The sequence below is a fragment of the Rhinatrema bivittatum genome, chromosome 17 (genome assembly GCF_901001135.1).
Source record: "Rhinatrema bivittatum chromosome 17, aRhiBiv1.1, whole genome shotgun sequence".
Taxonomy (NCBI): Eukaryota; Metazoa; Chordata; class Amphibia; order Gymnophiona; family Rhinatrematidae; genus Rhinatrema; species Rhinatrema bivittatum.
In genome coordinates, this window is record NC_042631.1 from 31,149,174 (window position 1) to 31,162,988 (window position 13,815).

Consider the following 13,815-nt stretch of genomic DNA (forward strand, 5'->3'; position numbering starts at 1 on the left):
GCTTTAAGAAATAATAAGGGGTGGTGAGAGTGAAATGGTTCAGATAATAAATTCTGCAGTCACCCTTCAGCCCTGTTTTCAATGTGTATTTATTTGTCTCAACACTGGTCATCTTGAACATCCCTCACTGTGATTTTTCACACACCTCTGAATTTGTCCCAATGAGCCCAATCTAAAATGATACCTGAATAGAGCAAACATAGCTGGCACCTGATTCCTTTCGAGAACTGTGCGGTCTAGTGCCCCTATCCCCATCCCTATCCAAGTCCCTCAAAACCTGGGAAAACTGCCTTACCGCTATAATTCTCCTCCTCACAAACCTCCACCTAGCCCTGCACACATCAAAAACCAAGCTCCTCCTCATTTCTGCCCACCACAATTTAGTGCCCTCCCCCGGAGGGTAACCCCCCTCCCCTCCTCTATTTTCTTCCTACATATTGTACGAGACCTTGGCGTCACCATTGACAACCAACTTAACCTAAACATATTCATCAACTCAACTATAAAAGAGTGCTACTTCAAACTCCATGTCCTCAAAAAAAACCTGAAACTACTCCTCCATTTCAATGATTTCCATACAGTCCTTCAGGCCACAATTTTTTCAAAAATTGACTACTGTAATTCACTACTCCTAAGCCTCCCCACCTCAACCATCAAACCACTCCAAATGCTGCAAAATGTCTCTGCCAGAATTCTAACTAACACCCGCAAAACAGAACACATTACCCCCGTCCTTAAAGAACTCATCTGGCTTCCAATATCTTAATATCTTTCTGAATTTTCTTCAAGAATCTCTCTATTATACATAAAACCCTACACAACTGTAATATACACTGGCTGGATGATTCCCTCTGCTTCCACACCTCCAACTGACCCACTAGATCAGCTTACAAAGAAACCCTACACACACCCTCTCCTAAGATCGAGCCCTATCTATTGCAGGACCCGCCCTCTGGAACTCCATGCCTCCTGACCTCCGTCTAGAGCTATGCACCCAGAAATTCAAGAAAAAACTAAAGACCTGGCTCTTTAAACAGGCATTCCCTGAATAGTGCTCTATCCTCCACTTCACCAGATACCGATACCTTCCCCCTGGTCTTCCCTTCATCTAGAAACAACCCACCTGCTCCCCACTAAATTGAAATCTTCCTCAGGTATTAAAACCTCTCAATACTCCCCTCTGAAAAGAGTCTATAGCCCCACTCTTCTCCCAATTAACTTTTGTTATGCCACAACTGACTCCTCAAAACCTGCTTAACGTATATGATCTTTGTTATCTTACAATACATTTTCTATTGCCTTACATTAATTACCCCAATTATTCTATATTGCATCTTCTCTATTATTATTGTATTATCGTATGTATATTCTCTATTATTATCATGTTCTGTTGACATCTCTCCTTCCAAGTTACCATGCACCATGTTCCATATATTGCGTTAAGTTCCTTGTAAACCGATATGATCCTATGAATACCTGTATATAAAAGCTTTTAAATAAATAAATAAAATAAAACATGACCATCCTTATACTGCATATTACACTCAATAAATGAAGACAAGACTGTATGTGGCTCGGAAAATGCATCTGAACCTTTTGGTAACTGAGTTATAACCTTGTTTCAGTCAGGGAGGAGGGGTAGGGAAGGTTACCGTGCTCTCCCTTCCTCATCTTTAAAAGGATGAGGTTGGGGGTCCTACATTGCATCAGGAGCAGTGTCCTTTAACTCTCTCCCCTTTTCCTTCTGACGGAAGAAGGTGGAGGAACATTGACTTTTTAGATAAATACAGTTCTTAGGGAATTTATAGACAAGATAAAAGCAATCATTAAAAGATGATTTGGTTGATCCTTTTCCCCTCACAGCCCCAAACAAGGGCAGCGGCCCCACCGTGTTGTGCGAGGGTTGCTCAGCTGCCATGTCTGCCATCAGCCAAGTAAAGCAGGATCACACAGGCCTGGTGAGTATCAATGGAGCCAGCAAGGCCCCCTCCCTACCTCCCAGCACTACAGAGGGTTATCCTGCTCTGGATCAGATATATTAAATACTTTCTCTGACATAACACAGGACAAACTCCTTAGTTCTTCTTTTCCTTTGTGTTAATACTGGTTACAGCTGGTACATGCCTGTCTATTTATCTGTCTGTGTGTGTCTTTGAATATTTTTCTTTGCCATTAAGGGCTTGATTCCGAAACCATTTTGGCCTCTGGAGGGCAAATAATGAAAAATGGCCGAGTTTGATGAATAGAAACTGTTGTAGAAGGAACCATTCAATTGATAAAAATTGGCAAAACAAAAGTTAATCGCATACTGAAAAAAATATACTTGGAGCGTCCAGGAGGAGGAACTATCAGATTCCCGTGAATTCTCTCCACTGTGCCAGAGCACTTCCACAGCTCCATAGTTTTCTCTAATTCCTATCAGAGCAACTTCTACTTATTTTATTCATTTCATACACTTCTAGGCCATTAGTTCTAAAATACTTGCTCACAGTGGGTAACAAATTTAAAACATAAAACACAGCTGTATACATAGAACAATACAATAACATGATACATAACAAACCATTCAACATAAACAAATGAGAACACATGAGCAAATCTAATAAAATCACAGAAAGCAATAAAACAGATTAGAATAACATCACAGTCTAAATAATCAAAGGCATGATGAAAGAAAAATGCCTTTTTTTCCTTCCTGAAGAACAGGTAATCAATTTCTGGATGAAGGTCTAGGAGGACATGCCACAAAACTGGGCCACCAATGCAGAATGACCTAATTTTGGCATCTTTAAAATTTAATAATAATAATTTTTTTATTTTTAGCTCTCCTTTTGAAATGATGCTCAAGGTGGTTTATAGCATTATTAGAGTTCTGATACACTTAAGTTCCTTCCCAAAAGAGCTTACAATCTAAATAGGTATATGAGGCAATGAGAGATAAAGTGACTTGCCTATGGCCACACGGAGTGTCACAGGGGAAGTGGAGTTTGAACCCTGCATGCCCTGATTCGCAGTCTATCGCTGTAGTCCCAAGGCCACGCCTTCAATTTCAACTTGTTTTGTGGAAAACTAGTTTGAACAAACCATCAATTTGCTCTTTCAGGGAACATCTCCAACTTTTTTTTTTTTTTTTTTACAAGCTTCCCCTGTTCTTATACACTGGTTAAAGTTGGACATGCAAGAGCCATTTTTAAAGGGCCAGTGCTACTTTTCGTGCTAGGAACCATGGCAATTGTCTTTCCAAGTATGTTTTTGCTTACACTAAAGTCAACGTAAGCCTGTTTAGTTGATAAAGAGTGGGGTTGTAAAAAAAAAACCCAAAAAACTGTAAAGAGAGTTTATTTCCCAAGATATGCATTAACAGAATTGTTCTTAACATAGAATTTGATGATATTTTCCAAACTTATCAAACATCTTTCTATAGGAAGTATTTCTAAATCCCCGTTCTGAAAGAATTGAGACCAATAAGTTCCACATGATTTCTAGAACCCTTGTGACTTTAATGCTAGTTATTCTTAGTTCGCGCAGTCTTGCAGGTGTATGTTTTCCAGTTTAATTTTTAACAAACTGATGCAGGAATGCAGAATGAATTATCACATTGACACAGAGCTAAGTATGAGTTACAAGGAAAACGAGAGAGACAGAGAGAAGGAAAGAAGAAACATTTTGCTAAAGCAATTAGAATTACTCTAATTTCATGGAAAGTTCCTTTAACAGAAAAACATTCCTAACCTAGTGCCGAATCACAGAACTTAGAGAAAAGAACATCATGGTAGAGCTGGCCCTGTATTGGCCAAGGTCATACTTCCTGGAGTGGGGGTGGGGTAGTCAGGATCATTGCTTAAGGGTGACACCTGTTGGCTGGATTGAGGTCCCATGATTGCAGGGTTTTGGGAGGAGCTCTGGCATATGGCCCCTAGCTCAGGCTCTTCTCTGCAATGACCAGACTACTTTAGAACAAAAGATTTGCCACACTGGGTCAGACCAAAGGTCCATAAAACCCAGTATCCTGTTTCCAACAGTGACAAATTTAGATCACAAGAACCTGGCAAGATCCCAAAAAGGTTGATAGACTGCATTCTGCTTATAAGCAGTGGATTTCCCCAAGTCCACCTTAATAATGGTTTATGGACTTTTCTTCTTTTTTTTAAACCCAGCTACACTAACAGCTTTCATCACATACTCTGGTAACGAATTCCAGAGTTTAATTATGTGTTGTTTAAAAATTATTTTCTCCTATTTGTGTTAAATGTATCACCTAGAAACTTCATTGAATGTCCCCTAGTCTTTTTACTCTTTGAAAGAGTAAACAACGGATTTGCAATTACTTGTTCACTCCACTCATTATATTACAGACCTCTTTATATCTCCCCTCAGCTGTCTCTTTTCCAAGCTGAAGAGCCCTAACCTCTTTAGCCTTTCCTCATAGGGGAATTGTTTCATTCCTTTTATCATCTTGGTTGCCCTTCTCTAATTCTGCTGTATGTTTTTTGAGATGCGGTGACCAGAACTGAACACAATACTCAAGGTGTGGTCTCACCATGGAGCGATACAAGGAATTAAGATATTCTCTGTTTTGTTCTCCATTCCTTTCCTAATAATCCCTAGCATTCTATTTGCTTTCTTGATTGCTGCTGCACACTGAGCAGAAGGTTTAAACATATTATCCATGATGATGATGATGCCTAGATCCTTTTCCTGGGTGGTGACTCCCAAAGTTGGAACCTTGCATTGTATATCTATAATTTGGATTGTTCTTCCCTATATGCATCATTTGCACTTGTCCACATTAATGTCATCTTGCATTTGCATACCTAGTCTCCTAGTCTTGCAAGGTTCTTTTGTAATTTTTCACAATCCTCTTGTGATTTAACAACTTTGAATTATTTTGTATCTTCAGCAAATTTTTAATCACCTCTCATGTCTCTCCCATATCTAGGTCATTTTTGAATATGTTAAAAAAGCAGCGGTGCTAGTACAGATCTCTGGGACACTCCACTATTCACTAGATGCATGTGGGGAAGCCCTGAGTAGTTGTGAATAAAGGATCATGGTGGCAGATCCCAGCTTTGGTGCTGATTCGGCCCAAAGGAGCAGGAGGAAACTGCAGGGTCAACACCAAGACAAAATGAAATTTAAAGTTGAAATCTGAACACACATTTTGTAGGCTGTTGTTAAAAAAAAATTACTGCATTATTTAGTCATATTCAGTAATCAACCCTTTTTTAAACAATTTTTTAATGTGCAATTAAAACTGACGTTAACACTTTTCTTAAAAATGTAAAAAAAAGCCCTTGAAAATAAGAGAAAACCCCAATATAGATCTTATCAAGTAGAACCACCAGGTTATTTCCAGAGTCTCTCAGGCTTTGAATATGAATCAAGATGTGTCTTCTTAGTCTTTCAAAGGGCAAAAAAAGCACAGAGACAGAGAAGCACGCTTAGTGTGACATTCAGAAACCACTAGAGAAAATCTGCAGATTACACGACACGATAAAAGAAATTGTTCCCAGAGAGTCTCTCAGCATGTAAACGTGAATGACACATGGTCTTTTGAAGTGCAAGTCATATATGCACTGGTGGCCCGTATGATGAATGAAATAGATCACTCCCCCAAGAGCCAAACAGAGCTACCACGAGCATGCTTGGTGGAGGACCAGCCCAGTCCTGCAGGTCTCAAGCTTCCCTCTCAGTGTCCATCTGTGGTTATTGGACCTATGATTAAATAGTACAGGCATTTGGGCTTTATTTATTTATAGATATTTGATATTTTGCCTTTTTGCACGAGTGGCCTTAAGGCACATTACAAAGCAAGTTTTAACTAACAGTAATATTTGTTAGTCAAAGGTCATTTACAGTCACAGTTGACACACATTTACAATGGCTAGCATTGAGAGGTCAGGGTGTATAACTTATAGTCCTTACTTGATGGTTCAGGAAGACAGGTCAGGAAGATCAGCAACCAAAACATTTTTTATGAGTTCCCCCCATTTCAAATGTAAATAATGTATTACAATTTGTGTTGTTTTATCTGAAACCCCGTAACAAACATGATATACCATGCTCCAGGTTAATATTGGTCCAGATATTAGGGATGTGCATTTGTTGCAAATGAATGCTGAAAATACAGATTTTCTGGTATTTTTGTTCTCAGAAGAAGGGGGGGGGGGGGGAAAGGAGGGGAAAAAACACCTCCCAACCCAAGACAAGCCTGGGATGGGCCCAACTGGGGTTTCCCTGGGACGATGTTCTCTCAAATTTTTGAAAGACCTCATGCACAAACATTTTCTTTCTGTACAACTCTTTATAAGCCAAGCTCAAATTTGTGCAGTATAATGTAAATAATATCAGGATTTTTTTGTGCGCTCTGTGTGTTATGTGCATGGGGTTCACAACCCGTGTGCATGCACAGATGTGCACAGCTTAGAGGGAACAGTGCCCTGGACCCCCTCCAAGCTTCTTCCTGCTGGCAAAATTAAGCTGGGCCTTGGCCTATCACTCACCTCTTTCTGGGAGTGCGGTGATGGCGGTGGGATTGGAATGGGCAGAAGTGATGCCCGCTTGCTCTTACCTTCTCTTTTTAAAAATGGCAGCGCTGGCCCCTCCCCTGAGCCGGGCCTGAAGTGACATCACTTTGACGCATCTTTCAGGTGTGACTGGTTCCATGTTGTACGCCCATTCACAAAGTTCCATTGCTGCCGCTGCGGTTGCCAGAGCCCCCCCCCCCCCCCCCCCCCCCGAAAGGTGGATCCCAGCCATGGAGATTTGTGAAGGGGATGTGAGGGTCCCAGCTAAGCCCTGGATGGGCCCAACTAAGCCCAGCCAGGTAGGCCCAGGCCCCACTCAATTTTAACCGAGGGAGGAGGCTCAGAGGAGCCTGGGGGAGGCCCTTGTCTTGGGATGGGAGGCGACATGGGAGACATGTTCACATTTTTTTTTTTTTTTTTTTTTTTTGTGGTTTGGTATTTTTTGGGGGAGGGTAATTTTTTTTGTTTTGGTAAATAAACTGAACAAAAAACAAGCATTAAACAAACAAACTTGTGTTTTTGTTCCATGAATCGCCTTTGTCTTGGAGGCCCTTGTATGGTGTGCTGTTGGCTGATTAACAAATGAAAAAAAAACTCTCTCAGGTTCATTCGTTCTCAAGTCTTCTGTCTCCTCAGGTATGGAGCTGTGAATTTTGCCAGAAATTGAACTCCATTAGACTCTTCTGCCAGCCCTATCGACTCTACAATGACGTTGCCTTTGTCTCGGCCCCTTTCACCAACTATGCGAATGTCGAAGAGCCCTTGATTGTTTTCTGTGTGGATATTTCAGGAAGCATGTCTGTCACGTCCGAGGTAGAGCGAAAAGCTGCAAGCAATAGTCAGATTGGGATACAGCTAAGTCATTTCAGTCAAAAGTTTTTGAAGTTATGGTGGCAAGAGGTGAATATGCTTTCATTTTTAACTTTTTCAAAATGATTCTTGGGTATCAGTGATATCTCATGCACCATTTTTACCCAGCCTCTGATTGAATATCCATTGTTTTGAGCTGATTTATATTCCTTCTGATGGTGTAAGGTGAAGATGCTGGTGAGCCTTGGGCTGTGAGTTCTTGGATAAGAGACTGACGTGTACTGCCTCTGGGCCACAAGGTGGTGCAGGTAAATCCGGGTTTTGCAAATGACGAGGCCTGGTATTAGGCTTGATGCGGGGATCATGCTTCTGAGGACTGGATTGGTCCTTGGGCCTAGAAAAGGATATAAGGACATTGTTCTCAGCAGCTTGAAGGCTACTGGATCAAGCAGCAGGAACCAGAATTGAGGGGGCCCCTGATGCTTGAAGGGGAAGCCTATCCTTGAACATTTGGACCTGGGAGTAAGAGAGACCCTGCCCTAAGGAGCTGCATGCTGTGACTAGAAACCCAATGGGGAGAAATCCAGTATACCTGTAACTAAATAAATTCTACTTTGCAACCAGAAAAGGACAGGGTTCAGTATCTTCAAGCTTAGTAACCTGATGGATAAGTACTGTTGAGGATACTGTATATATTAACAGGCAAGCAGCTGTGCACCTATGTGGAAATGGGGTGCACATATTAGTATTAGATGTCTGAAAATCAGATTGGATGTTTACACGGGGCACTTGGTTAGCTATCTAAATACTTGATACAGTAAGGTATGCATGGCTCAGACACCTAGCATATTTAAAATGGTATCAGTGTGTCTAATGGCAAAACCACGCCTCTGGATCACACGCCTTTTTGGACATTTACATAGGGAGGACAAATTTCAAAAGCCATTTACACAAGTAAATAGCAATTTAGCCCTGTAAATTAGGTATCTGATCATTGCCCTCCCTAATTGCATCTAAAAATAAATGTACTGTTCCATGCATGAGCAGTTTCAGCACATTTCAGGGAGGCGTTCCCGGGAGTGTTTTGGGCAGGCCTGGAAAATAATTGTGCATAGATTATGTCTTTGAATCTGCATGCCTTGTTTTCCCAAGAAAATCTACCCACACAAAAAGTGTGTGGCGATGTCCACAGGCACTTTGTGCTCGCCGCAGGCTTCAAAGGAAAAGTATGTACTTTCTCTATGAAAACTAAGGCATAGTCTGTGGGTAAAAATCATATGCTGACTGTCCCAAAGCAGACACTTTGAAAATTCCCCTCGTAGCCATCCAACTCCGCTTAAACTATTACCATGTTGCTTTAAAAACATATTAGATGTCTAACTGGTGTCTTTGGATATCTGTTTTGCAATTTGGATTGGGCCAAATGGTTCTCATCTGCTGATATCACCTGTGCCACTATGTCTAATTGCCTTGCAGGCTTTTGAAAATGTAGCCATTTGTGTTTAACTTTCATAGGCCATAGAGCCTGGGAAAAACAGCTGTCAGCCTTTTCAATCGTCAGGGGTCTTATGTTGGGGTGCATGCACTAGGCAAGGGATAGCTGTTAAATCTGAAACAAAACCAAAGATGAAATTTCAGAAGACGCCACCATCATTCCAAGGTTGCCACACACATACACACACATTCCTCCTCTTGCTATTTGGCAAAGCCTTCAGTGGGATGGGCTAGCATATGGCAGGAGGGTCAAGCAGGAGCATGTGAGGTCAAGCAAAGAGAGTGGGGATCTGGATCAGAGAGGAGGAGGAGGCTTTGTCTCACAATGCAGACGATCTTTCAAAAGAAACTCATGATCAGCTTATGTAATGAAGCAGTTAGCATTTCAGTGTGGCCATGATGGCTTGGTTCACTCCTTTAGTAATCCGCTCATCTGCAGTGTCTTTGCAGTTTTGCAGTATTTCATTGTGTTCTTTCTAGGTAGATTAGCAGTGACATGTTAGTGTATGCTGAAAACAATGAGGGAGGGCTTCCACTGCAGTGCCCATTCCAGCAGCTGTTCTTAGTCAGTCACCGATGACAAGTTTTCCCCTAACCCTCATCTTCTTAGTGGCAGGTGCTAGTCACTGAGAAAGGAAGGATTTCTTGGGGCATTTTTTCCCTCTCCAAGGTTTCTCTGGAACTGCTGTCGGCATTACATTTTCATGATGTTTCTGTTCATTTCTGGCTCTCGCCCTCTGCTTGCAAATAGCTTCCATTCAGGCAAGCAAGATACATTTTGGTGCTTCCTGATCGGACTGCAGTTGATTGTAATGCATGCCAGTCCTGCAGATCAGCAGCACCGGAACTGAGACTTTGCCGGGTCTGTTTGAAGCTTTTGGCTGTAACCTCAGGATGGAAAATATGTTCTGGAAAATGAACAGTTGTCTCTGGCAAAATATTACAGCCCTGGAACTTTCCTGCTTGTGAATTATGAATTGTCACAAATGGCAACAAGCAAGCGCCAACAGATAACCGAGCATTGACTGAGCGCAATCCTTTCTTCTCGTAGGTTAAGGTGATGAACAGGAGCCTGCCTTCGGTGCATGTGTCACGAATGCAGGTAACTTTGCACTGTGGGAGAGCCGGGAGTCAGCAAGCGAATGATTCCTCAGGACTTGGGGCGGCCTAGGTGTGCCTGAGCTGACAAAGCCAGAGGAGAGGCTATGGGCTGGTGTCGTGGGGGAGCAGGGAACTGAACTGGTGCCCTGGAGTAGAGAGTTCTGTCACTGAACCTCCCCAGTGAAGCCAAGGAGGACAGCAGTCTGTAAATTAATCCACGCTAACCCACATGTTACCCTTGGAAACAACCACGGCCCTATTCCAAAATGACACCAGCCTCAGGTCAATTGACGTCCTTTTGGAATACTGCACTATCAGGGCAAGAGAGCTGGGGAATTGCTTCTGCCCTGTGAAGAACCCAGGAGAAGTGAGTAAGCCTGGGGGAACTGGGGTAGGGTGGGATGGTTTTTAAAAATGAGTCCGCACAACCTTGGGTTTTAGTGCATGCTGTTGTAAAACAGCACGCACTAAAAACTAAACAGAATGAAATTTAAAAAGCCACAAAAACCCCCAAAATGAAGCCATCTACCACCAAAACGAAACAAACAAACAAACAAACAAACAAACCCTGCACACCATTACTCACTCCATGTTTGATTAATAAAAAAGTGAGCATTTCCTCTAGGATTCAAATCTAAATTTTAAAGTGGCATAAAAAATGGCCACACATGTTCATCTCCATGTAACTTACATCTGCTGTGCTTATCTCATATTCCTGAATCAGGTTAGCAGGAAATCAATGCTTTTCCAACAGGCAGTTAATTTTCCGAGATGCAGTGATTTTTTTTTTTTTGTCCCAACATAAGCGTATTTTCCTGTAAATAAACTTCTTTCCTTTCCCTTGTTCGCCCTGTGCTTGAATCACCTGTGGTTTTCTTCTTTGGTTATTTCAGGGCGTTCAGGATGCTATCATATGGTCCCTGGATTCCTTAATGCTCACCTCTCCCACACGGCGTGTGGCTCTGGTTACCTTTAATGATGTGGTAAGCGTTTGCATGGAGCGCTGGAACAGTTCAGTGGCGTACAAGCCTTTAGTCCAGATTTTTCGCCATTGGCACAAGATGTGTGTTTTGGAGGTTGAAAACGAGTGGGGGAGGGGAGGGGCGGGGCCACTCGTACAGCAAAGAATCTCCGAGAGCAGTAAAGCATTTCTCATCCTCGGAGTATGTAATCCTGGCTTGCACAAAATATTGTTCCACTTCCCTTCTTGTACTTTTGTTAATAGCTGACATTAAATAACCTGGTCTCTTTTGTACAGCGTTGCTTAATCCCTCACTGGGGAGCCACTTGTGGTTTCTAAAGGCTCCATCTCACCACCTGTATTTTATGTATTTATTTTTCAAGGAGTTACAGAATAAAATGGGGCTGCTACTTGTCATTTAAGCTTAAAAGAAGATGAGGGGCAGTCTTCAGTGTCCCGTGCAAAGGGTGGGGGCCATTTTGCACGTGCGGACCTGGTAGGAAAATTTTCAAAGAAAACTCTGCGCGCAGGTTTTCTTCTGAAAGGGCACCGAGGACCCTACGGCTTCTGCAGATCCTTTTGCCTGCAGGTAGAGAAAAGAGGGGGAAAAGGCACAGGTCTGAAAATTTCATTCTACAGGGGTACTTTACCCCTCCCCCCCCCAACCTAATCGGCCCTAGAGACGTCCCTTTTTAATGCCACTAAAGGGACACATGCTGTGAACCCTGCAAGTACTCTCTTTAGCTACTCCGAGGAGGACAATGTTCGGGAAGGCCAGTTTCCCTGGATAAATCGCTATTCACCCAGGTAACATTACTTTCAGAATTGCCCTCAAAATGAATGTGGTTCTGTGAAAGCCAACTGATAGGTCGCTCTAAAACATTTCTGCATAAAAGGCAAGGTCAGTATTGAGAGGCTGCCTGGATACTTAAGCTAACCAGATAATCTTATTGGCCAACTTAGTTGGGATATTCAGCAGTGCAGCTGCGCAGCTGAAAATACCTGGATAACTTTAAAGTTAGCCGGATAAGTATATCCGGCTAACTTTAGAGCAGCTCACTAGCAGGTCTAACTGATGGGCTAACAGCCGGATAAAATTGAATATCACCACTGAAATAGCTAAGTTAGCCGGCAAAGTGGTGGCTGCTGAAAGGGGCCAGATATTCAGACATCGCCACTTAGCCGCACAACTCCCATAGGGTTTTTGAAAAGGATTTATGTGCATAAATGACCTTTGAATATTCCTGGGGGGGAGGGATATTGTGTGAGTAAAAGTACAAGCACAGGCGGTTTTGTGCGTTCCTTTATGCAGGCTGCAAAGAGGCGTTCTGGGACGAGGCAGAGACAGAGTTGACGTGCGTGCCTGCCTGCTTACCTACTCCCGAGCAGGTTGCAACGCTGTGCCTGTGTGCATGCCCATAAAATCCACTTTGAAAATTCTGCGCAGACTTTGGCACATACGTGCAGGATCTTTGTAAATGGCCCTGCCTATGACGGATTCTTCCCTCCCTTTCTCATTAACATGAGCTGTTTGTGGGAATATGCTTAAGGTCTTGTTCAACATCGCTGTTTGTTTTGTTGGAGGAGTCCAAGACTGAGGATGGCAGCCTCACATCTCAACAGCGATCACTCCATTCTCTCCTCCATGATGGGAGAGACATCTCCCCCCCCCCCCCCCCCCCCACCAACACACACACAAGTCACACCCCTGCACAGGTTTGGGCCAGTGGCAAAGGGTGTCATACCATGCACCCCTCCCTCCACTCTTAAAAGTAGGATGTATAAGGTCCCCACCTCTGGAATGTCACCCTCCATCCCTACACCCATGTGGATAGCTACTGCTCCTGCTTTTGACCTTCTAGCTCTCAAAGGGAATCACAGCGGCCCTGACAAAGTTGGAGCAGGCAGTGCAGGGGCTCAAAGAGCCCGCGTGCCCTCGACGGCCCTACTCCCCTCTGGTTTTCACGCGGGAGGCAGCACCTGTAAGTTCACGGCCACTCGGAGAGTCCCTGCACCAAATGCCTACCCTGCTATCAGGGCTGCCCACAGAGTTATGGAAGCCATGAGTCCAGGGGAGAGAGAGAACGGGAGTCACGGAGCTCAGGGAGAACCGGGGGGAAGAGAGGAAGAATGGGAGCCGTGAAATCGGGAGGGGAGGGCGAGAGAGGGAGAAGGGCTGACATGAGATTCCATGGGGAGGGAGGCAGTGTGAGGTGGGGAGTGAGAGAGTGATATAAGGGTTATAATGCTTGCCTCCACTCACACCTCCTGGCCATGTTCCCGCTTCCCTACCAACACGCACTTTTATAAAGGTTTCGGCATCCTGTCTCTGTAGTGATAGGAGGATCTACTTACAACGCCATATTTATTTATTTATTTATTTATTTATTTATTTATTTAGGTTTTTTATATACCGGCATTCGAGACCGCAGTCACATCATGCTGGTTCACATAAAACAGGAGTGCATGAAAAAAACATAAACTAGAACAGTGGTGCGGAAAAGGCAGATACATGTAACAGGGTGACTAGAACTTGGCAAAGAAGGAAGAGAAAGGACAGGTTATTAATTAATAATGGCTAACGATAGTAGAGATAGTTAACAATGGTGTAAATGAAGTTGAGGTGTTAAATCAATTGGAGTCCGTGAATGCTTGAGTGAATAGCCAGGTCTTTAGTCTGGCTATTCTGGCATATCTCCTAGTCTCTGGTCAGTGGTTAGAAACCATGACCTTAAGTCCACTTCAACTACTCAAACAGCTTCCCCATTCCCTGATGGCTTTCATGGGTAGACACAGTGAGAATCCAGCTGCAAGAACAGTTGCTATCAGAGACTAAACGTGAAGCGTTGAGTTGGAGAAGAATCTCCATCAGCAGATGTTCCATTAGAGTTTTGGCTTTCTCCCAGACCTTAAATGTAGAAA

The 13,815-nt window shown here is 43.2% G+C and overlaps 1 protein-coding gene across 8 annotated transcripts in view; it reads left to right on the forward strand.

Moving 5' to 3' along the window:
• LOC115079425 (circularly permutated Ras protein 1-like) overlaps window positions 1-13,815 on the forward strand; it is a 144,332-nt gene that overhangs the window by 87,922 nt on the left and 42,595 nt on the right. For 7 of the 8 annotated variants that reach the window (XR_003853287.1, XM_029583013.1, XM_029583010.1 and 4 more), the window contains 4 exons: window positions 1,864-1,958; window positions 7,164-7,427; window positions 9,883-9,933; window positions 10,826-10,915. Coding sequence is in view for 7 of the 8 variants with exons in the window: in XM_029583013.1 (XP_029438873.1) it covers window positions 1,864-1,958; window positions 7,164-7,427; window positions 9,883-9,933; window positions 10,826-10,915 (500 nt within the window). In the remaining variant the exon portion in view is untranslated. The remainder of the gene's footprint in view (window positions 1-1,863; window positions 1,959-7,163; window positions 7,428-9,882; window positions 9,934-10,825; window positions 10,916-13,815) is intronic. The other variant, XM_029583016.1, reaches the window with a different exon arrangement.